Consider the following 23,386-nt stretch of genomic DNA (forward strand, 5'->3'; position numbering starts at 1 on the left):
GCAGCACACACCCCCTTTTCCTGATCATATGATAGTGGCTCTTACAGTCTGTGGTATCTTAGATTTGATAAAATACAGTATTTAAAGAAATGCCAGGTGTGAGGATCAAGGATAACATGTAAGTGTCAAAGAAGGATGCCAGGGACATGCCAAGGTCTCAGGAGATGGTACCCAGGGCTGGTCTTGCTAGTGATGCTGTCCCAGTTTCTGAGAAAGGCAGACTAAGGCATTATTTTTGTCATACACTCTTTACTTTGAAACTGTTGGACTTTGGGCCGATTTCGGAATCTGATTCACATTAGTGTGATGGTGTGCCCTCCTCCATTGAGGCGCACACCGTTTGAGGTGCTGAAGATGCAAAAGAAGGTGACCTCTCCTGTCCTCGAGGCACTGTGGTGCCAGGCACACTCGCGCTGGGAGTGGACATGAGGGGCAGGAGGATGGTGTAGAAACTCACAGATGAACCTCAGAAGAAGCGAGCTTGTGAAGAGGAAAATGAAAGGTGTTGAATCTAGAGAATTTCGCACACGCCAAGGCATGATGAGGGCTTGTCTAGAGAGGCAGAGCTGAGTGGCCAAAGTGCCAAGTGATGACGGGGAGCTGCTGGGAGGACAAGGTCCTGGAAGGCCCGCTAGGTGTTACGTGATGTGGTCCTTGGGGGGAAGGCTCAGGATGGTTCAGAAAGTTCTGGGAAAGTCTCTCGTTTCCAAGGGCAGTGCAGGTAAAAAGCTTCTCAGGGTCGATTATGGAGTTTGTGGATGAGATGGCTGCGACCCAGGGAAGTTCAGGGCTCCGTGTGGGAAACACAGTGACCGATCAGTGGACGCACGGACAGTGGTGCCTCTGTGCTCCTCGGCACAGGAAGCCTGCAGGGGAACCTGTGAGACTTCGGTTTTAGGGTTTTCTCTGCTGGGCTTCAGCTCGGCTGCTGTGATCGTAAGCAAGCTGGACTGAAGTGGAGGGAAACCTGAAGTTCATTCAGCCTCTTTTGGATTCGTTTGTGAAGCTAGGAAGTGTCACTGACCTGGTGGGCCGTTCCCTAATACAAATTTTTCAGAGGAATAAACCTCTTAGAAAAATGATGGGTTCTCTCCTTGATAATAAGTTAATATCTCATTGTTCACGTCATGTTAAATGACTGTTCCTGTTCTCACTTGGTTGCAGAGCTGTGAGTGCGGCTGTGTCCGGCCGCTCCGCCCTGGACCACACAGCTGGCGCTCCCGGCTGAGCGCAGGGTTGTCCTGCTCCTCCCGCCGGTTCACCGCTGTTCTCTGCCCCGCTTCGCAGGTGTGTGCATGTGGGAGATCCTGATGCACGGCGTGAAGCCCTTCCAAGGAGTGAAGAACAATGACGTAATCGGGCGCATCGAGAACGGGGAGAGGCTGCCGATGCCTCCCAGCTGCCCTCCCACCCTCTACAGCCTCATGACCAAGTGCTGGGCCTACGACCCCAGCAGGCGGCCCCGGTTCACGGAGCTCAAAGCTCAGCTCAGGTAGGGGCGGGGCCGGGCTGGGGCAGGCGGCTGCCATGCCGTCTCCTCCCTTGCAAGTCGCTTATCAGATTCTGAGGACTTTTTCATCAATTTGTATTTGTTTATGCCTTGTTGGAGTCTTAGGAAGATTTCTTCTTAAAGTCTTGAACTTCCAATTATGATCAGATATCCTTCCCCTGACTTTTGACTGACTTGGCGTGGCCTCCAAGACCCGGCATGATCTGGTCCCTGCTCCCTCTCCAGCCTCACTTCACACAGACCCTCTGTCTCCCGGACACCTCCGCTGCAGCACCGCCTGACCACCTGTGACCCCCCCACATAGCTCACTGCCAGTGCCGTTCCCCACCTTGGCCCCCGATGACCCCTCTTGAGTCTTCAGAATCCAGTTCAGGTGTTCCCACCTTCAGGAAGCTTCCCTACCCAGCCCTGCTCGCGGAGAGAGGGCCACTCCTGTGGCGCCTTTCCAAAACTTCCGTTATTGTGGTTAAATCATCCTCACTCCCACATTCGTGCCGCCTCTTTTGTGCCAGACACTGGTGGACCCAGACCCCCAGTAGCTCCCAGTCCCGGGGGCAATGCACAGGACTTCAGAGTCTGCACAGAGCTGGCCCACCACTGGCCAGACCCAGCCCTCGACGGGCCACACTCACCATGCCTCATTCACTCTGTGGCCCCGGCACACAGGGCTCAGGGCCAGGCACCTAGGAAGTGCTCAGTAAACAGTTGTTGGATTCTGTTAAAGTCTAGCTCGAGACCTAATATGTTAGTAAACAAGGTATTTTAATATAATGCATATGCATGGGAGCTTAATTCTATAACCCACCAACCCACACCATGGTTTGATGTGTTCTGTGTCACGTGCTTTCATATTTGGTATTTGGGGTATTACCCTGGTTTTATGTGTTTTAAAATTTTTGCTATATTTTTGGTCTTTTTTCATAAAAATTGCCAAATATTAGGATACAAAGGACCCTGGCAGCCCCTCTCGCCCTGCCTCATCCCCCAGTGCTGGGACCCTTGGTCAGCCTGCCCCGCCTCACCTCACCTCGCCTCCAGCAGCTCCCCCTGCTCAACAGGTCTCCCCACGGGGAGGACATTGCGAGGAAGAAGCAGGGCTGTTAGTTAGAGGTGTGAGAGATTCATCCAGCCAGCAACTATCTGGCTAAGTGTCTGCTTTGTTCTAAGCTAAGTTCTGTGGATCCAGCAGTGAGCACAACCCAGTCCTGCCCTCAGACGGAAGTCCTGCAAGGCTCGGCGGGCACTGACCTCACGGCTGGAGCCCATGACCCTCCCCACTAGCCCGGCCTCGCACAGAGGGGCCTGCAGGACTTCTAGCCTCGTTCACGCGGAAACCTCCAGTTTCTTCGTTCTCACGCAGCTCCATTGTGTTGCGGTCACTGTTGGAGCTGGGTTGGGAGCGCGCTTTATTTCTTGTTTTGCCATACATTTTTTGTTCCTCCTTGACCTTCCTTCTGAATTGACAGTCTGTCTTTGCAAATCTCCCCTCTGATACCAGTTCCATCTGCCCTCCTCCCAACGTGGTCTCCCCTGTTACCCTGCGTGCCTCCAGCTCCGCTGTGCAGCCCCGCCTCCTCCCTCAGCACCTCTCCTGGATTGTCCTGTCTTAGCCTTCCCGCACTTTTTCTCCCACCGTGTCTGTCTTGAGCGTCATCCTGCCTTTTCTCACGCGTCCTGGACCTGTTTTCAGCTACAGCCGGACATCATGTTTCTCCTAAAGTCAACCTGTACCTCCTCCTCTTGCCCGCCACCTTCTGTAGTTACAATGGTGCCTTTACCTCCATCTGCTTCTTGGAACCATCAGCGGGTCCTCGCCTCCCCTGTCAGCTGACCAGCTGGGGAGTCCTCACCCCAGGGTCTTCAGACCCACCCCTTCTCCCCTGGTCCGGCATAACTCATCAGTCTTACCAAAACGTCACAGTTGGGGGAGTGCTTCCCTCGCTCAGAACGACTTTCAGTGGGTCCCCCTTCCTCCCGCGTTAGGTGGAGGCTTCCAGAGTAGCATTTGTCTGTACTACAGCTGGCCGGGGGCTTCCCGTCCCCTCCTCACACTGGGGCCTGAAAGGCAGCAGTCCTCCCCACCTTCCTCGCCGCTCCCCTCCTCTGCCCGCAGGGCGTCCGGGGCACGATGTTCTTCTGGCTGCGCTTGCCCGGCGCTGCCGCAGTGGGCCACGTCCCACGGTGGCCGTGCGCACCAGAGGTGGGCCTGGCGCCGGTCGCTGGGCCGGAGCACCTGACACTCTTCCTGCCCTCGAGGAGCTCACAGTCTAGTACGTCTCCTCCCTACTAGACTGAGGCTCCTTGAGGACAGGGATGGTCATACTCACCTCGCGGCTGCCCGCACCTCCAGGCCGGGAGCCTGGACCCAGTCAGGAGCCAGGCCGCTGCGACGTCACTGCCCGGCACGCGCAGGCTCATGCTGGCCGTTTCATTAAGGCAGAGTAGCTCCAAAACTGTCCAGCATGACATCTTAGAACTAAATACAGTAAATTTACACATGCACACGTACACGTGGACAAACATACTGTACCTATTTATAGATACTTTCTTGTGAACCATTAGCACAAGTCACTGGGCGTTGATTTGTTATGTATTGTTTTGTGTTAATCAGAAATGGAGTTCAGCTTTGCATTTGGAACATCTGGCTACCAAATAAGCCAAAAAAAGTAACTTTATGATATAATAGCTTCCTGAGACATTTATATGTAACAGTGAATCACAATAATTAAATAGGTTCTTTTATTGAGGTTTTCAAATTTTCTATTATAGTCAAGGTTTTAATGAAGTAATAAATTTTGGATACCCTTACCCCGGGGCAGTTAAAAATGTTCCCCAAACCCCTTTCTGCCCTCAGAGAAAGTGTTGGAAAATAAACTCCAGTTATCGCAGGCATCCACTCCTCTTTGACTGGGCCACGCGCTTTTACTGTGAGTTGAGGAAGGTGGCCTCTCGGGGTGACTCTCACTAGGCAGGTCATAAAGTGCTGGACTCATGCTTCCGTGGGCTGATCCCTGTGACTCAGGCCTGTCCTCCTCACATCCTGTTTCTTACTCACAGATGGGAACTTACTGGGAAGCAGAACGAGGTTAACCTCTAGGTGGCCTGTAATCAAGTATGAAAGGTTCCCCAAGAGGAAACGTCTCGCGGTGTGTGCCCAGCATGTTTGTGTCAGATGGCTGCCAGGTTGTGAGCGCTCTAAGTATGTTTTGAATGGAAAGAAAATCATTTAATCCCTCATTAATTCATTTAATTCTTTGTTAGCTACTGTGCCAAGGAAGCCACAATGAACAGCTTTAGTATTTGCCCTTTTGGAGCTTAGATTAAAAATATTTTTCCCTAACAGTGCACTGCTTGGTTGACGTACTTGTGCCATTATAGGGCAAGATTGCTAGTTTTATCTCAGGGAAACACTTTAGGTTAATGTGCGGTTCTTAAATTCATTTTAGACAAATGAGAGCAATAAACAAAACTACCAATTTGAAGTTTTGTACCCTAATTTTTGTATTTTTTCAATTTTTTATTGACATGCAAAGGTGTGAACATATAAACATGCCAAGAAATAAACAGCTCACTGAGTCTTCACAGACAGGACGCGCTTGTGTAACCAGCCCCTGCACCCCAGAAGCCCACCAGGTGCCCCCTTTCCAATTACTGTTCACTTTCTAAGGGTAACCACTCACATGGCTCGGTCCTGCCTGCTTTTAACCTTTATGTAAATGGTGTCATTCAGTGTGTACTTGTTTGTGTATGGTTTATTTTGGCCAGTGTTTAGTTTGAGATCATCTGTATCATTCAGGTGGTACAGTGCTTCACTCACATTGCTATATTGTGTGGTGTTCCACTTGCAAATATACCGTAGTTTATCCATTCTACTCTTGGTGGAAATATAGGCACTTTCCACCTTGGAGCTCAAGACTTGTGCTGTGTGGACATAACAGAAAGTGGTCTGGGTGAGCACGTGTCCAGGACTTTCTGGATTTCTGGTGGGCACATACCCAGGAGTCAGCAGGAAGGCACGAGCTTAGCTCTGTCTGCTGGCTGCCTGTTTTTCGCAGTAGACCTACCAGTATAGTGCTCCCAGCAGCGATGAGAACTCCAGTTACTCCAACCATAGTTTTTTTACACCTTTGGAAATTGCTCCTTGTTCCTAAGCATGCCATTTTCACATATGAAGGTTAGGTTAAAAACGGAAAAAACACACAGTTTGCCTCAGCTTTTCTGTCGTAAAGAACACTTACTTGCCAGGCCTTGTGCTGTGAACTTGCACGCGTCGTTCCATCTCTTGATCTCACGGTCCTTGGAGATGTAGGTAATATTGTCATCATCAGTTTACAAATGAGGAACTCGAGGTTAGGAAGCTGGCTTGGGGTGACAGCTGGGATTCAGGGCAGGTCCACCTGAGTCCAGGGCTCAGGCTCTCAGCTGTCAGGCTCTATACCTTGATCTGAGACACGGCTAGAAGTCAGCAGTGCCCCATCTTATGATCGTGACTGGTGGTCAAGTTGTCGATATCTTTTAGTTAAAAACGAAAAAGAAGGAAAAAGGGAAGAAACCATACTGTTCAGGGATTCCTGCAGCTGGTTTTCTGACGTTTGCTTGTGTACCAACCAGAGAAAGTCCCAGAAAGAAGGCAGCATCTCCACATCAGACTCTTTTTGAAGGGGTTCGGTGTCCTGCGTTACCATGTTTGGCTGTCACATCTCGAGCATGTTGCATGTGGCTGCTTGGCTGCCATCATCCCAGAGATGGTGGGGGCAGTTGTGGAAGTTTTCCACGAGATTGAGTCTCCCCAGGGGAGCTCGAGGCAAAGTGGGGACAAGCCTGCAGTGTGTGCTGGCTGCCCTCTGCAGGCACCTGCTGAGCCCTCCTACTGTGTCTAATTCACAGCCTTATCTCCAGCTTGGGTCTTGCAGGGGTCTGAGGGGTGGGGAGTGTTGTCTTTGTTATTATAACTTAATGTTGTCACGTTTGCTTCTCAACTTTATCATACAAAGCTGGCGTCTGAGAAATCTGTTTGATCTAAGTTGACCTTGGGCAAGTGACTAACCTCCCTGAAGGGCAAAATCACAAATCCTGCTGTGCTCAAGTTTTCAAGATTAAATAAAATCATCTGAAATGCCCTCAGTTGTACATGCTCACAAGCACACACACTTGATGGCTGTTCTGGCAGTAGTAGTAACAAGAAAGCTTTTTCTGAAGATCCACAGGGGGCCTGGGGATCTTAGGGGACTGGAAAATGATCAATTACTGTTAAAAAAAAAAAAACAATAACTTTGTTATTTGAATTTAAAAGTGTTAGCTATTATTATCCAGACACCAAAATGCAAGGCTCATCTTTCTGACATTTTATAGATATCTCACGGACATCTTATACAAGTATTTTTTTAATCTTTTTTGGTTCTTCATTTATCCTAAAATATGAACTCTAGGTTAGATTAATGACATTAGGTAACTTGTGCTTCTTCGCTGTGTGTTTTTAAAGTGGTTTTGTATCTGCTTCTGAAATTCCTCTCAAGGGTGATGTCTGAATTCCTCCTTAGTCATCAAACCAGTGTTTTCTGTCTCATTGCCATCCTGCTAGGTCTTGATATTGTCTGGAAGGGTAACCCATTCGTCAGTTATCCCCTTTTTTCTCGAAGTCCTTCTCATTGGATGATTTTTTATCAGTTTATCTTCAGTTTCTCTGACTCTTCTGTCATCTCCATCCTACTGATCATCCAGTCCTGTGGAGATTTTTATTTCAGGTATTTTATTTTTCATTATAGAATTTTCATTTGGCTCTTTTTTATAGTCTCTATTTATCTGCTGACATTTCCTATCTTTTCATTAACTGTGAACAGATTTTCCTTTATGTCCTTGAATATAATAGCTCTTTAAAGTTCTTGCTGGCTAATTCCAGCTTCTGAGTCACCTTTGGAGTCAGCGTCCTTTAGATTGTTTTTTCCTCTTGAGGGTGGATTGCATTTTAATTCTTATTTGTGCATCAGGTAATCTCAGATCACGTCCAGGGTGGGGTTACTGACAGGCTGCAGGAGCCGCTGAAGAGCGGTTGGTTGGTCGGTCGGTTGGTTTTAGTAGGCACCTGGCTTGGCTGCCCTCAGACTGCGCACTCTCCCCGTGCTGTGAGCTCCGATCTCAGGTCAGCTCTCTTAGCCTCAGCTGGGCTCCAGAGCCTGCCCTGTGTGCACATGGCAGGGTCAGCTAGCAACTCCGGCAGAGTTTATGCTCAGAATCTGACGAACCCCCTCCCTGCTCTTTCCTTCCTGGGACTTCCCCCCTCGCTTCCCACCGGCTGTGATGAGCCAAACCCAGTCGCCAGAGTCTTCAAACCAGTGAGGCTGGGGCCTGCTTTCTGGCTAATAGCCGTGTAAAAGTAGGAATCGCCCCTACCACTCCCTTCCTCCTAGTGTCAGCGCCCTGCTTTGGGTTGCTCTTTGTGTGTGCCTAGCCCATAGTTGCTGTCTGCAAGAGGACTGGTCAGATAGGGGTTTCTCAAACCTGGCAAAAATACGAAGCAGTCACCATTTTAAAGTAAGGCTTTAGTAGAAATCACTTTTTAAAATAACTTTGAGATGTGTTACCACAACCAAACAAAAGTGCATTATTTCCTGCAGTTTGAGATACATACTAGTAAAGAGAGAAGCGCCGTTCAGGTGTGTTTGTGAAACGAGGTGTTGGTCTGCGGTGCCCACTTACAAGAGAAGAGAGCAGAGGCGAGTGCTGTCCCCCGGTGTTTGTGGCATTTAGCCACTCGGTCAGCCAGCTGCACATATGCCTTTCCCAGCTTTGTCTCAAGCCTCCAGACTTGTTTTCTGCAAAGATACCAAGGGTTTTTTTTGTTGTTGTTGTTGAAAGGTCAATTCCATTCCTTTGTGGTGAGGCAATGCTGGCTAATTATAAGAGATCATGTTTCAAAACTGGTATTCCCATGAACTTGCCAAAACAAGCCATTTCCCTCGTGGCTTTTTTTCATCCAGTTTCTTGCTGCCCTTTCTCTGACTATTTTCCGAATTAGCCTGAGTAGCTATGAACTCAGATTGATTTTCTGTCCAGAGCAAATTTCGTGATGTCATCATAAAATTAGTATGTTTAGGTGATCAAAGTCCAGTCTTTTTTTTTAAGTTACTCAAGTACGGAGGAAATGTTTATGGTTTCAAAGAGAAGAAGAGCAGTATAATCAGCCTCGGGAAGGACGCTGCAGAGCTGAAATAGGTGAAAACAGGCAGGTAGAAGTGCAGCGCTTACGTTCACTCAAGCTCTCTCTGGCTCTTCTTGTCTCCTTTGTTTCTCCATCCTGGCAGCGGGCAGGACAGGCAGTGTCATTCTCGTTGATGGGCGAGGACATGGCTGGCACGGGCCGCTGCCCTGGAGCCGAGCTCAGCAGACACGCGGCTGGTAGCTGGTGCCTCTCCTCTGGGGCAGCGGGAGCGGCTGGAATGCCTCCCTCAGGGCCGATTGTTCATCTGCTGTGCAGCTTGTCTGAGTCGGAGATTTGCTCTGGTATCTTAGCCCGGTACTGGAAACGAAGAACCTCGTAGACCACTTTCTCGCTCTCCATGAAAATACCTTAGAGGTGAAGTCACATCTTGGCTCCAGAACGGAAATGTAACGAGACCTCCCCATCCTGGCCTGTGGAGCCCGGGAGATTGGGTTTCCCAGGGAGTGCCGCAGGCCGAGAGAACACAGTTTTCACGTCCTTTACTCTGATTTGATTACTTTGATGACTTAAAGTGGGGGAAATAAAATTAACTTTACATAAATACTCCTTTCCCCTCTTCCCGATTCTCTTCCCAGATGAGGCTCATGGATGAACAGAGAATGACGATCATGTGTCCTAACTTTTGTTAAATAAAAAGTCTTACTAGCTTTTGTTTCATCTGTTTGCAAGTCTGAGACACAGAATCCACCATCCAAGGAAAAACCATGAGGGCTTGTTTCCAGTTCACATTAAGCAGCTAAAAGTTTTCGAATGGAATGTATTGCAACTAAAAATATTTGTAGTTTGGGAAAGAATGTTTCAAGTTGACCTCCTTGCCCCTGTGCACTCTGGTGTTTTGCTCTGGGTTCCTCAGCCGCTGTAAAGAGAAAAGGCAGAAATGTCTCCATGTGCCCTCCTCTTCCGTCTCTGGAATAGGCTTCCTTTGTGAAAATGGATATTTTATGGGTTGTTTGTATTCTTGACTACACTGAGCAACAAACTGCGGTTTCTCAAGAAGCCTTTTGACAAGTTATTTTTGGTTTGAGACAGAAGGGTCTGGCCTCCCGGTTAAGCCCGCCTCGGTTCTGAGGGGCGAGGCCGGCGTGCTCGTGAGGAAGCGCTGCAGGGCCAGACACGTGCAGGTGCTGTGCAGCTGACGAGGGGCCTGGCCCAAGTGTGCAGCGAGGGAGGCCCACAGTCTAGCCCACGGAGCAGCGAGACCACCCGTGGGGTCAGTGTGGGCTGGGGGGAAGGGGGGAAGGGGGCAGAGCCGGGGAGACCAGTGGGGGCAGGTTGGAGGGGGCGCCAGGGTCTCCCTGTGGCGAGCGACCGCCCTGGCCTGTTGGAGGCTTTTGTGGGGAGCATAACCTAAAGACCAGGGCGGCCCAGCTCACAGAATGGCCCGCGGGAAATAAACGGCCTTCCCGGGACCTGTGTGAGCTGGAGTCCCATTGCCTTGGGGGTGCGACACACTTGGCCTCCTCGTAGCTTGTCTGTGTTTTAAGTCTTTGAAGAAGTTGGAAATAAGGACAGTTTTTTAACTTGATTTTTTTCTTGGTTTTTTATGGACTTTTCACTTGTTTAAAACTACAAAATCTTTGGAAGTTCTGATTCCAGGTCTGTTATTTTGAGGGTCAGGCGCCTGAGCAGGGCACTGAGGTGCTCATCGCAGACGGCCCGGCTCCCTGGCCAGCGTCTGCCTGGACTCCCGCCCCCGGCGGCCCGGGGCTTCACCCCCGGTGCTCTGCCGGCTCCGGGCACGCCAGAGCGGGCAGCTCTCAGCCACCGCGTGAGAGTCCCAGGGGCAGGCCGCGTGCCCCTGGCCAGTCCTGAGGGCGCCACCAACTTCTTCACTGTTAAAGTTCCATGTGTCTCCTCAGCCCTGATCATCTAGCTGGAGTGAGAAGAAAACCCAGATCATGTTTTGAGGAGGGGTGGCATCTTTTGACTAAACTTTGCTTGTCACTAAAGTGCTGACGTGATCACTGAGGAGAAACCATTCTGTTCCTTTGTGTTAGAGGGAAAGCCCTGACATCTGGCGTGGCTTGCTGACTCGGGGCGGGTGTTTTGTCTGCCGTATCCTGATGTGGAAGGGGTTACGTGAGGGAGGCTGTGTGAGAAAGCAGCTCCAGTCAGGCAGGAATGTCCTCCTGAAACCGCGAGCCGAGTTCCCAGATTAGAAAGGCCGCCGGCGGCTGACCTCACCCTCCGGAGCGCTGCTCACTCGCTGCTCCGCCGGGAGGCTGGGCTGTGCACGAGCGAGCAGGCGGCCAGCTCGCCCAGCCCGGCCCGGAGCCGTCAGCCGGGAGCCGGGGCCCCGCGTGGGTGGGGTGGGAGCTCGCGGAGAGGGCGCTGGGGGCGGCGGGTGAAGCGCGGTGCCCCAGTGCGGAGTCTCCAGTTTAAAGCAGGCGGTGTTGTCAGCAGTGCTGGGAAATACTGTTGCCTCTTCCCTCTTCCCCGACGAGAAGAGCGCTGGTAGGAAGATGGTCATGAGCAGTGAGGGGGTGACGGGCCAGGCGGCCGTTTGTCACTTAACATGGGATGTGTGACATTATGCGGGGCCTGTGTCCCAGTGAACAGTCTGTCCCGGGCCGGTCTGGGCTTGATCCAGTGCTGCTGGGGATTTCTCAGGGTGACTCAGTTCGGTTCTGCTCCGAGGAAGCGCTGGCGTGTAGACAGTCCCCCCCGGCCATCTCTGATTCTCCAGCTTCTGCTTGTCTCACCTGCTGTCCACTCCTTACCTGTGGCTGTGTTGTACACGGGCTTGCCCTTTGGACCCAGGCCATTCTGGAATCCTTTTGTGAAGTTAGAAACCGGCCTCTCTCTGCTTCCCTTTGCTGGAGTCTGCTGCGCGGCTGAGAGCAGCCGGAGGTCTGGGCTGTGCGCTCTTCCTCCGTTGCCAGCTCCCCTCAGTAACCCCGTCTTGTCTCTCTAGCACAATCCTGGAGGAAGAGAAGGTGCAGCAAGAAGAGCGGATGAGGATGGAGTCCAGAAGACAGGTCACAGTGTCCTGGGACTCCGGAGGGTCCGACGAAGCGCCGCCCAAGGTAGGCGAGCCTCCCCCTCAACCTTGGCCTTGCTCCTGCCGACTTTTGAGGTCTGTGGTGTAGGCAGTGCCGTCGGCAGGAAGGGCCAAGTGTCAGAGCCGTCGTCACAGCTGTTGTTTCATATCTGCTCCTTTGCGTGTCACCCTCCTGTGCGCTCGTTTCCCTGGTTCGCATTTCAGCCGTAGGTTGTTCGAAACTGTGAGCAGTTGGATTAGATGTGGTCCTAAGATGCTCCTCCTCCCCACCCGCACGGCAGACTTAAGTGTGCACACCTGGCTTGGGGGAAGCTCCTCTCTGCTGGGTGTCAGGGACCTTGCTGATGACCAAGTCAAGGTTAAATCATCAGGTGGACTAAAACCAGGCCATGAATGCTTTACATCTTGTTTTATTTTGCATTGAGTCAGATTTCACCTGACCCTGTTCCTTCTGGATTTGGTTTTGTTTTGCTGAGAACCTAGTGCACATCTTCTGTCCTCTTCTTATCTGGGGCTGGTGGCTGGGCTGTCAGCGTGGGGAGATCTGCAGGTGGCCTCTCAGCCTTGCCCTCCGGTCCCCTGGCCCCCAGGAGGTGGCCAGAGCCTTCCCGCCTCGCTCAGCTCTGCTGCGGCCGGTGGGTTGGACACAGCTGGCCCTTCAACACGCTCCTCAGAATTTTTTGTTCTCTTTCTGCTCTTGACGGGATGGTGTTTTCACACACTGGCGTACTTGCTGTGAATAATCCAGTTCAGGTCATTTTCTGGACAATTAATAATAGACTTTTTTGCAATTAATAGTTGCCAGCTATTTAGTATTTGGCTACCTAAAAATATATTAAGGAACTTTGACAGTTCTTTACTTCATTTTCTTTTTGAAAAATATTCAGAAATTTGTTAACACAAAGTGCTATTTAAATATTGTACCCATTTTTTTTTATCATGATTCCTGAAAGCTTCTGTCTATTGGCCAATATTTTAAACTGTGTAAGACCCAGTCTTCAGAATTTTAGAGGTGAGGGTTCCATAGCCTGGGTTCCTCAACAAATGGGGAAGCTGAGGCCCAGAGAAGGGGGTCTCTGAGCCGGTTTGTGATAAAACCTGAACATTTCTCCATCTCTCCTAGTTCAACAACCAAAAATTCCTTAGCTACCTACCACAAATCTGTGAACCCCCATCCCAGCGTGGCCCTCCAATTTGTATACGCAAGTTTGCCTGTTTCTTAGCTCAGTGACGACTACAGAACAGTTCAGTCCTGGAGGCAGGAGAGTGTGGAAGTTACTCTCTCAGGCCTAGAAACCAAGTGTACCTGCTCACGGTCGGCTGCAGTGAGCGGGCAAGTTGCCGGCCTGCGCCCTGCCCCTCCCCCGTCTGCAAGGGGCGGGCGCTGAGGCCAAACGAGGTGATGCGCCTGCAGCGCTTGTGTCAGTCACAGAAGTGAGGCCTGGGCGTGCTCAGCGATCAGCACAGATGGTGCAGCGTGTCCCCTGCAACCCACAGAAGAGCTTTTCCATCTAAACGTGTTCCGTATCCGAATCGATAGAATTTGAGTGATTTTCATTAGGCCAAATCTTGATGTAGAATACTAGGTTCATGGGCAGAAGTGGAGGTGGTTAGGCTTTTTCTGTTTTACAAAAGCAAAGTACAAAGGTGAGTTCTGCTCACATTTGTAAATGTCCTCACGTAGTTTGAGATATTTTCAGAGTGTGTATTTTGAGGCTCTTTTCTATCATCAGAGATCATTCTACGCTTTTAAAAAAGGGTCAGCAGCAGTCTGAGCCCATTGCCGGTTTCTGTTATTAGCGTTTTATTGGCATGAACGGCACCCTTCACTTGTGTCCGTGGCTGGTTCACCCCACGCAGACTGACTTGAGTGGTGCCGTTACAGTGCGGCTCAAAAAGATGACAATGTGTACTCCGACCCTTCAGGAAAAGGGCTGGCGACCCGCGGGTCACAGCTTCTGGCGTGTGGAGAATCACCTCTGGGAGCACGAGCACGCAGGGCTCGGTGCCTGCAGACAAGCTGCTCAGCCCCCTGCCGGTCAGAGCCCGGTCGCCTGTGCGGTGCTCGCCTTCTCCTTACTCACCTTCAGAGTCGCGTCCTGCTTCTGTGGTCACGGCGTTGGACGGGTCTGGGAGGCGGCTGTGGCTTCCCAGCTGGCAGGCCAGTGCTTCCTCTTGCGGTGAAGCGGGAACTCCGTGGGTCGTTCTGCCTGTGGTGTCCTAGGACAGCTGGATCCCACTGAGATTCCTTCAGTTAAGTAGGCTCTCAGGCTTTTGTAGGTAAACACTGTGTACTAATAAAATTTGCAGTATAGCTGAATTTATTTTTAAAGGGAAATATTTTTCTCTCCCCCTTTTAAGATTTAAAATTACCAGCTTAATTATACTTGCTTAATGGCAAAAGCATTGTAACCACAAAGGTAATTGTTACAGATACGTTGCTGATCTCTTCATCAGTACGTAACACCGGCTTTTTCACACAATCATCATCTCTGGAGAGGTTTGCCTGTGAATAGCATGGGGAGGGTCACCTTTAGCCCTCGTTTCATTCCTGCAGACCCCAGTAGACTGGTGGGGCTTCATGGTAAAAATATCCTGGAGCTACAGTTTTCAACGTATAACCCTTGGGCCTGAGAGTCCCCCAGACCATTTCAGAGGGCTGTGAGTTCAATCTTGTTTCATAATAATGTTAAGGTGTCATCAGCCCCGCCCGCTGTGTTGACATTTGCAGTGATGTTGCACATGCATGGGTGGGTAAAGCCACTGTCACCTGGGCAGGAGTCGGGGTGGCAGCACCAAACCCACTATTCGTCCCCGAGATCCTCGCCACTGGGCTCACACGGTGGGGGGGGGGGGGAGTTTGCTTACAAACCACCTTGAAGCAGCAGTGGGGTCTCCCGTGCGAGGCAAGAGGAGGCGCCCAGCCAGGGCTCCCGCTGCTCAGCAGACATGACGCATGGCTGGCTTTCAGTCTGGACATCCCACCTTTGTCATGGAAGAACAGTTTTACTTGAAAAAAGAACTGGTGACACACGTGCTTGTTCGGATTTGCACATTTGGTGGACATTTGCTCAGAGAAAGATGCGAGACTGTCTCATCAAGGAAAACAACTAACAGTGTTTGTTGCTGACGATAAAATAGGAGTTTTCATGCAAAACTTAGAAATTTGAAAACCTTGTCTCAATCCCCGTGACTTTGACAGCTTCCCATTTCTTAGACTTTTCTCATGAGCTCAGGGTAACACGAACAAAGGTGATCTTTTCTTTCATGCTATGTGCTGAGATGTGTCCGCACTGGAAAGACCTGCATAACCCAGTGGTCTGCATTTTCCAGATGATCACTTGCAGGACGCTCTAAAGTCACACACGGGAGAAAGGTCCCGGCACAGCGCAAGACAGAGGAATGGATTTTAATGGTCTGCTCCTTGCTTGTGGTCACACAGCCAGCAAGCAGCAGAAAGCGTCCGGGTGTGCGTTTCCCCGGCGCCGAATGCTGTTGGGCCTCTCTTCTGTGCTTCCTGGCCATTGGCATCTTCTTTGGGTCTGCTCATGCCTTTGGCCTGTTTGATTCAATTATTTGACTTTGTATTGTCAAGCTATTAGATTTGTTATGTATTCTGGATTTGAGTCACTTAGCAGATGTGTGACGTGCAAGTACTTTCCGTTTGTGGGTTGTCTTTCCACTTTGTTGACGCTGTCGCTCGCAGGGCAGAAGCTTTTAATTTTGATTAAGTCCAATTTCTCTTTTTTCCTTCTGTTGATTGAGTTTTCAGTGTCAAACCTAAGAAACCATGGCCTAACCCAAAGTCACAAAGATTTACTCCTGTGTTTTCTTCTAAGAGCTTTATAGTTTTAGCTCTTACGTGTAGAAATACAATCCATCTTGAGCTGACTTCTGTGTGTGTTCTGAGGAAGAGGGCCACCTTTACGTCCTTTGCACAGGTGGGCATCCTGCTGTCCCAGCATTATTTGTTGAAAAGACTGTTTCCCCCACTGAAATGTCTTTACACCCTTTATCATTCTTTCCAACCACGCTCTTTTAGAGGCTTAACTTTTTCTATTCTTTAAAATACACATTTACTAAAATAGTCAAAATGCTTGTTCATATGACACTCTGTTGATTTGTTCACAGCCCAGCAGACCTGGTTATCCGAGCCCGAGGTCCAGTGAAGGATTTTACCCCAGCCCGCAGCACGTGGTGCAAACCAATCATTACCAGGTACACCAGTCGTTCCAGGTCTGGGACGTGTTATTTTACCCTTCAGCACATTTGGGGGCGGGAGTACACTGCATGTGTGTATAAATTAAAACATTCTTTTCATCAAACAAATGAATGATTAACCTCTCCCACCCCCGAGTTTCCTTATCTTGTAAATGAAAGCAGCTCCAGGACACTCCTCGTGGGCCTTTCTGGTTAAGATGCATATTGATCCATTCACGAGGTGGGTGTTAAAGAGGAAACAGCCTTAGATCATTTGAAGTCTTTGTTGTGAAAATTCCGAAAAGTTCTCTGACAGTAATAAATCCCTTCTGGTCAAAAGTAGTAACTGATACAGCATTTTATATTTAGAATTTTTTATTACAATATTTTTATTCAAGTAAACTGTTAGAATTTTAGATTAGATTTAGTTAGAAATTTAGTTAGAAACGTCAATCTTACTTGAAAGTTTAGTGATTACATGTTGTCAGTGTGGAATTTTGGTATAAATCAATGCCTAGAGACTGAACAAATGCATGGAATCTTTGTTGAAGGATGTGTGGGTATTTCGAAATATGGATTTGACCGTGATTTATCTCATTTAAAAATCAGCTGACAGCTGTGGCCGTCTAATACTGACCTGGTGAGCTCTGGAAGCAAGCATGGATCCATTCTCGCCTCTCTTGATCGAGGGAGGGAGCCATATAAAGAAACTCCTCTTATTTTCCTTCTGCCTTGAAATTTTCCTCCATGAGCAACTAAGTGTTTTCTCTCCGCCTTGGTCATCGCTGTGAGGCTGTGAGGACAGGCCTCCGCCATCAGCCCTTGTTTGTTAGAGGACAGACACTTGGGGGTTTGTTTGCTCTTTGTTGACAGAGCAGTACTGAGTGGGCAGGAAGGGGACTTCTGGAGCGATGTGTGGCTCAGCCACATGCACGGCCGCCTGTGCTTTGGTGCCCGAGGACGGCCTGCTCTCAGCGTGTTGTAAACGTCAGCTCCGCAGTGAAGGGTGTCTGGTTTTCCCACGGGTGTTGCGTTAGTTTTCTAATGCGGTCATAACGGGTCACCTATCTTGAGGCTTCAGCTGAGATCCAGCTCCTTGCCACCACCTGCTGCCAGAGGTACCTGCGCCCCGTGGCTCATGACCCCTCCTCTGTCTTCAGAGCCGGAGCACCTCTCTGACCGTGCTTCCGCAGTCACCCTTTCTCTCCCCTTCTGCTTCCCTCTTGCATTTTTAGGGACCCTTGTGATCACATTGGGTCTACACAGATAATCCAGGATAATCTCTCCATCTCAAGATTCCTAATTTATAATCACATCTGCAGAGTCCCTCGTAAGGGACTGTATTCACAGGCTCCTGGGATTAGGACAGGGACCTCTTGGAGGGGCCGTTCTGCTACCACAGTCTTTTCTGTAGTCTTAGTGCTTCCTTGCACGTGGACAGCAGAGCCGTGCGGAAGTCACATGGTGTCAGAACGTGACGCGGCCGCTTGCTCACCCGCAGGTCTCTGCCGTCCCTGCTTCACATGGACTCACAGCCATGGCTGGCAGCATCTACCCAGGTCAGGCATCCCTCTTGGACCAAACAGATTCGTGGAATCATAGACCCCAGGAGATATCAATGTGGCAGCCCAGCGTGGAGGTAAATTGGATGTTCCTGGGCTTCGGTTTGTTAACTGATGAGGCTTTGCCCAAGGTACCTTTTATTTCTGAACCCTAAGATCTCTCAGTTTAGATGACCTAATTCTAAGATCAGGATACTCCGTCTACTCAGATGCTTTCTGATTCTGTGAGTCTTTTTTACTGAAAGAAAGGAGAGATGCTACCATCATTAACTCATTCATTTGAAAAGCAGACCCTTAAAGTGAACATAATTAGCATATACACGAGGCCAGTGAACAAAGCAGAACCTCCAGCTCTGAGGACCGTGTTAATTTCTACCAAATTTTCCCAGTAAAACCAGGAACCACCCCTGTAGTATTAAAAGTCATTTCTTTGACTCCAAGAACATCCGTGCTTGTCTGCTGTCATGTTCTTTTCCTCAGCGTAGACATGCTCTACACTGCAGAACATGCATGCATCATATTTAATTCTCCTCCCGTTGCTTTACATCGATGTGTCTCCTCTTCGCTGTGACTAGTGATGCATTCTTTGCACGTATCTTGGGTCACTTCTTTAGAATAGATCCCTACCAGTGAAGCTGGGAGCTGAACGATTATATACTTTCTAAAGATATTTCACACGTTAGCCTGCAGCTTCAGAAAAGCTGCTCCCAGAAGCAGAGTATGAGAGACCCTATTTCCACCTCCCTTGCTGCGTTGCTTAATTTTTTGGAAAGACGACAGAAAAGAGTATGAGCATCACAAATAGACTTCTAAGCGTGGACCTGCCGTTTTGCACTCTCCAGGACTCTGCGGCGCTGGACCTGCGAGGAATTGGGCAGGTGTTGCCGACCCACCTGATGGAGGAGCGGCTGATCCGGCAGCAGCAGGAGATGGAGGAGGATCAGCGCTGGCTGGAGAAGGAGGAGCGGTTTCTGGTAACTGAATTCGGAGGCTCTTCCATACACTAGGCCCTGCTGGCATCTGCTGTCCTGCAAATAATTGCTAAGTCCATCTTTTCCAAAGCAAGAGAGTTTGTTTTACATCTGCTCCCTAAAACTTGCAATAGTGGGCTGTGTGCTTGTCTTGAGTCACGTTTTCAGAACACTGTCGGCCTGCAGACATCACACACACTCCACACTCGGCCGACTGCGGGACGGGACTACTGCACACACCCTTGTCACGGCTTCATGGCTAATGTAAATCATAATACTTCTCACATGTCATCACCATGCTACATGTTTCTGATGTATCAAGTCATTCAGTCTTTGTAACCAGTGTGTAAGAAAGAGACAGGTCCAAAATACTCTCTCCGAAACTCTTGAGGGTTCTGCATGATTCAGAATTCACTGTTTCTTCACTTTAGAGAGCCGGTGTAATTGGACTCACGCACCACACGTCATGTAAGAGTCCAGTAGCACAGAGTTAAAGGCACTGATACTCCTGCCGGAGAACACAGCTGTTCACGCCAACAGGTGTGAAGTCAGCCACATCAGTTCAGGCCAAGCTTTGCCATGAAATTAATTTCCTTCAGATTTAAAAAAACAAACATACTTACCCATCTTCAGTACTTTATAGCTTTTGGAAACGAGGATAAAGGACTATGGCTCTATCCTTTGTTGTCCTCATTTTAGAAGTGGGGAAGTTGGCTGAGACCACCGGATCGTGTGGGGCAGAGCCAGGCTCCAAGCCAGCAGCCTGGCTCCGGGGCCTGCGGTGTGGACGGTTCTGCCGGGTGGCCTCCAGCTTCAAAGACACCACTCAGCAGCCCTGGCAGGCACCCGCCGCCAGCCGCTCCTCTGGGAGGTCTGCACAGTCAGGGGTGTGAGATGTTGACGGGCACTGTGAGTGAGTTACTTTGCAGCAGAAGTTTCCTGGCACCAGAATTCTACATTACTTACTTAAATTACAGCATGTCTTGAGGTTATAAGGAAAGCTGCAAAAGGGGTTATTATTTGCTGTACTAATCTGAGTGAACCCGTTCAAATAATGAATCAGTTCCCAGAATACAGCTGCTGTCCCCTGGCCCTTCATTTTAAACAAAAAGTCCAGGTAGTCTGTTATTCCACATTGATCTGTGTAAGTGAACGTTACAGATTGTCCAGACAAGAGTTAGCGAACGTGAGCACTGGTGTCCAGCACACGTCGGCCCCTGAGCTGCGCGGGCCCAGGGCGCAGCGGGGAGCCAGGGGTGCTTGGAGGAGCTGGAGGCGGCGGGGCCCGGGCCTGGGGACGGGTGGGGCTCTGCAGGACACACAGGCTCAGAGAGTCCACTCGGGCCTGGGAAAGAGCATGTGTGACGCCCGGGCTGCAAGGCGGGGGTCTCAGTCTGCCCGTGTGGACATGACCCGAGCTGGTCAGTGGGGAGTGGATGAGGGGTTCAGGCACTGGCTCAGCCTCTCAGTGACTTCGGGTCCTGAACCAGAGGCTCAAGGCTGCCAGCTCGTCGGCTGTTAGTGTTGTTGCTTTTAATTGAGATCATTACGTGCAGTGGACTGCACAGATCCTGAGTGTGCAGTTTGGTGAGTTTGGTAAGTGCATGTGACCCGTTCCCCATACAGAGAACGTTCCTGCCGCTCCAGATAGTTTCCAAGTCACGTCCAGAGTCCGCTGATGGAGTTGTGTGAGAACCCCCCGGGGTTCTGCTCACACTGCGTCCTGTGACTGCCTCACTGTGTCTGGCTCAGCTCAGGAGGACATCCCCGGAGTTTGCTCCCGGCCCCTTCATTCCTCCCGTACAGTTTATTTCATGTTTTCTCTAAGTGCGTGTCTTGCTTCCCCAGTAAGTCACCACCCGTCCGTCTGGAGCTTCCTGCCACTAACATGATGCGTCTCATTTTTACTGAACTTCTTAAAAAGTTGTTGTTTCTGTGCGTGCAGTTGATTTTTAGGAATTTATCTTGTGTATCCCAGGACTTATCACATGAAATCTATTTGACTAATTTCTTTGAATTTTTTGAGTGTACAGTTGTCACCTTTTAAAAAAACATTTTCTTTCTTCATCTTTAGTATCTGTTATGAAACTCTTACTGTTTCTAGAGTATCTCTTGCCAACTTTCATATTAAATGGGTTCTCACCTGCTTTTCCTGCTTTTGTTTTTAAAGGTAACGTCTCTAATCATCCTCTCTGTTAAGTATAATGTTGGCCCTCTATTTAAACGATACTGTTTTACCTTTTTAAAAGGTTTAATGTGATGAATTATGTGAAGTGTTTTACTTGCTTTTGTGCCAGAACCACACTCCAGAGATAAGCCCCCACTCAAGACATAGCTGATCGTCCTTTTAAGGTCATGGTGTGTTTGGCTTGTGATGTTTTTATTAGAATTTCATATTGACATTCACAAGCAGGAATGACTGGCTTGTTGTCATTGTTAATGGTTTTAGGGTCAGAGCAATATTGGTGTCGTACGTTGAAGAGCCTGCCCGATCTGGCGGGTACTGGTAGGTGGGTGGTGTAGGTGGCGGGGCTGAGAGCAGGCAGGCAGCCAGGGCAGGGCCTCTCCCAGGGTGAGTAACTGGGTGGGCGAGCCACGAAGGCAAGGAGGTGGGGGCAAGCAAATGTAAACACCTGAGCATTTAAAATTGTCCCCTCCAAGCTGTGTTCCATGCCACAGCCACAGTGATATTTCTAAAACCTGGCTCTGACACTGTCTCCATCTGACTTAAAATCTGCCAGTGGCCACCCCAGGATGACCACCCGAGGTCCTCCATTCTGCCCGTCCTCGAGGTCCAGCCCTCCTAGATCAGCCCCTGATTGTGACAGAGAGGCCAGAGCCGCATACAAGGCCATCAGGGACCCGCCCAGGAAGATCTAGGGGAGAACATTCCAGGGAGAGGTCACACCGAGTGCAGGGGCCCAGGGCGAGGTGGGAAGGAGCCAAGAACATCTGAGGATCAGAAGGACAGCCGCAGTGGCCAGAGCTCAGTGCAGGCATGAGGGGCGCAGACCATGCGGGCCCCGTAGGCCACAAGGCGGGGTGCGGGGGACAGGAAGCGGAGAGCAGGCTGCTCTACTGCCCAGATAGTCCTTCCCATCCGCGACTCTGCCTTTCAGGAGGTGGTTCTGGAAGGAGCCCAGGCTTCGGAGTTGGCTAGATGAGAATTTTAAATCCTAGTTATTAGGACCCTACATCGGTTGGTTAACCTCTTATTTTAATTTGCCAATCTGTAAAATAGTTTTAATTTCCTCTGTGAAGTGCAGTGATACTTTTCTGTAGGGTTGGGTTGAGGATTAAATGTATGACATGTGAACAGCAGAGGGGCAGGGAACACACCATTAATTTTTCCAAGGGCTTTTATCTCTCTGACTTGGTTTGTTCTCTGTAGCAGCCATGAGAGCTACGTTGATGAAAATCCAGGCTCCTGGGCCATACACCTCACACGACACAGTGCCCGTAGACAGTCCCAACCAAAGGCTAGTGTAACAGATGGGGCGAGAGGTTCTGGCCACTTCAGGGTCCTGTAGGCACCGCTCGGGAACTGGCATCCTCTCACTGGATTTCATATCAGTAAGCCTGAACTCGGTTTGCTCTCGTTAGAGCTGCCTCGGGGATTCTCTTTGCCAGGAGCTGACGGGCCCGCTGGGCCTGGGCGTGGTGTGCTGCTCCGAGGAGGCGGGCTCTGCTGCGCCAAGTGAGGGAGGACCTTTCTGTTTCTTCTCTGAACCACCCTAGACCTGATACTCTTACAAAATAAAATAAAAAGCAGTCACTAGAAACAGGAAGTTTTTTGACATGTACAAACTGTAAGCCAAACTTTTTTATCATGAGCTCAAACAGACCTAAAAATTGCTGTTTCACATTACACTAGAAATTTCTAAAGATACGTGTCCTCTGCTCCTGTCTCGTCGTGACTTGGTGACAGTAAATGATTCCTGATCCGCCCTGGTCCTCTGACGGGGCCCGCCGCGCCCTCCGGCGGGGTCACTATGCACCCTGGTAGGGGAGTTATGTTCTTACCTGAAAAATTAGCTCTCATGTTGCTTTGCTGTCTAAATGGCCAATAGTGATTCCCAGACTTTTCTGATAGATGAGAATCAACAGCTGTTTGCGGAAGCCGCCTCCTGTCGTGTGGGGTTACCGTCCTCAGTAACAGCCTCTTCTGTCACCGAGTGCGCTGGCAAGTCTGGAGTCCCTCAGCCCCTCCTTTGGCACGCTCTTCACGCGGCCGGCTCCTGCTGGTCACACGGCCACCCTCTGCTCCCCTCTCTGCTGTTCCTTCAGCCTGAGCTGTTTCCGAGGGGGCTCTGTGCCTGCGAATCCACAGCTGTAGAAGCTCTCCTGCAAGCTGGCCAGAGGGTGCCGGCGCCTTGACTAGGCCTCAGTCTGTTCAGGGGACTTCCTGTCCTACTGGGTGCTGCTCAGAGATAGAGCAACTCTGTTTGCTGTCTGTCTTTATTAATTACTCTGAGCACAGAAATTTTCTAACACAGTACTGTGCTAAAAACAGGACTTTAAGTTGAAGATGAGAAAGTTTGGGTACACAAAGCCTGCTTTGTGTTCTGAGACAGGACATGAATATTGGAGCTGTCTTCCTCGTAGCAGAGCTGCCAGCAGGAGTGAAAGCTGAACGCCCCTGCGGGGCAGAGTGCCGGCGGAAGGCCGCCTCCGGTCCTGCTTCTGCTCTGAGCAGGCCGGCCCCTCCCAGGTCTCTTACAGGCTCCAGATTTGAAGACATTGTGGGACAAGGGGAGAGGACTCGGAGGTGAAAACTGTAGTAAGTTTGGAGTTTCCTAGAGTGATGGAAGCAGCCGGAGAACAGAAGCCGCACCTGAGCTCCTGGCCGCTGCGTCCCCAGAACCAGGAGTAGGGCCTTCGCTCTGGGCTGCTGCCTGAGAGGGCAGGGCACGCGTGCCCATG

At 50.1% G+C, this 23,386-nt stretch overlaps 1 protein-coding gene across 15 annotated transcripts in view; it reads left to right on the plus strand.

The window, feature by feature from the left end:
• PTK2 (protein tyrosine kinase 2) overlaps positions 1-23,386 on the plus strand; it is a 199,959-nt gene that overhangs the window by 160,964 nt on the left and 15,609 nt on the right. For 11 of the 15 annotated variants that reach the window (XM_064476800.1, XM_064476798.1, XM_064476803.1 and 8 more), the window contains 5 exons: positions 1,288-1,492; positions 11,644-11,755; positions 15,862-15,948; positions 17,432-17,569; positions 18,335-18,466. In XM_064476800.1, the coding sequence (XP_064332870.1) occupies positions 1,288-1,492; positions 11,644-11,755; positions 15,862-15,948; positions 17,432-17,569; positions 18,335-18,466 (674 nt within the window). Of the gene's footprint in view, positions 1-1,287; positions 1,493-9,723; positions 9,940-11,063; positions 11,184-11,643; positions 11,756-15,861; positions 15,949-17,431; positions 17,570-18,334; positions 18,467-23,386 lie in introns of those variants that run through there. The other 4 variants (XM_064476802.1, XM_031439704.2, XM_064476807.1 and 1 more) reach the window with 3 other exon arrangements.

The sequence above is a fragment of the Camelus dromedarius genome, chromosome 20 (assembly GCF_036321535.1).
Source record: "Camelus dromedarius isolate mCamDro1 chromosome 20, mCamDro1.pat, whole genome shotgun sequence".
NCBI classification, from domain to species: domain Eukaryota; kingdom Metazoa; phylum Chordata; class Mammalia; order Artiodactyla; family Camelidae; genus Camelus; species Camelus dromedarius.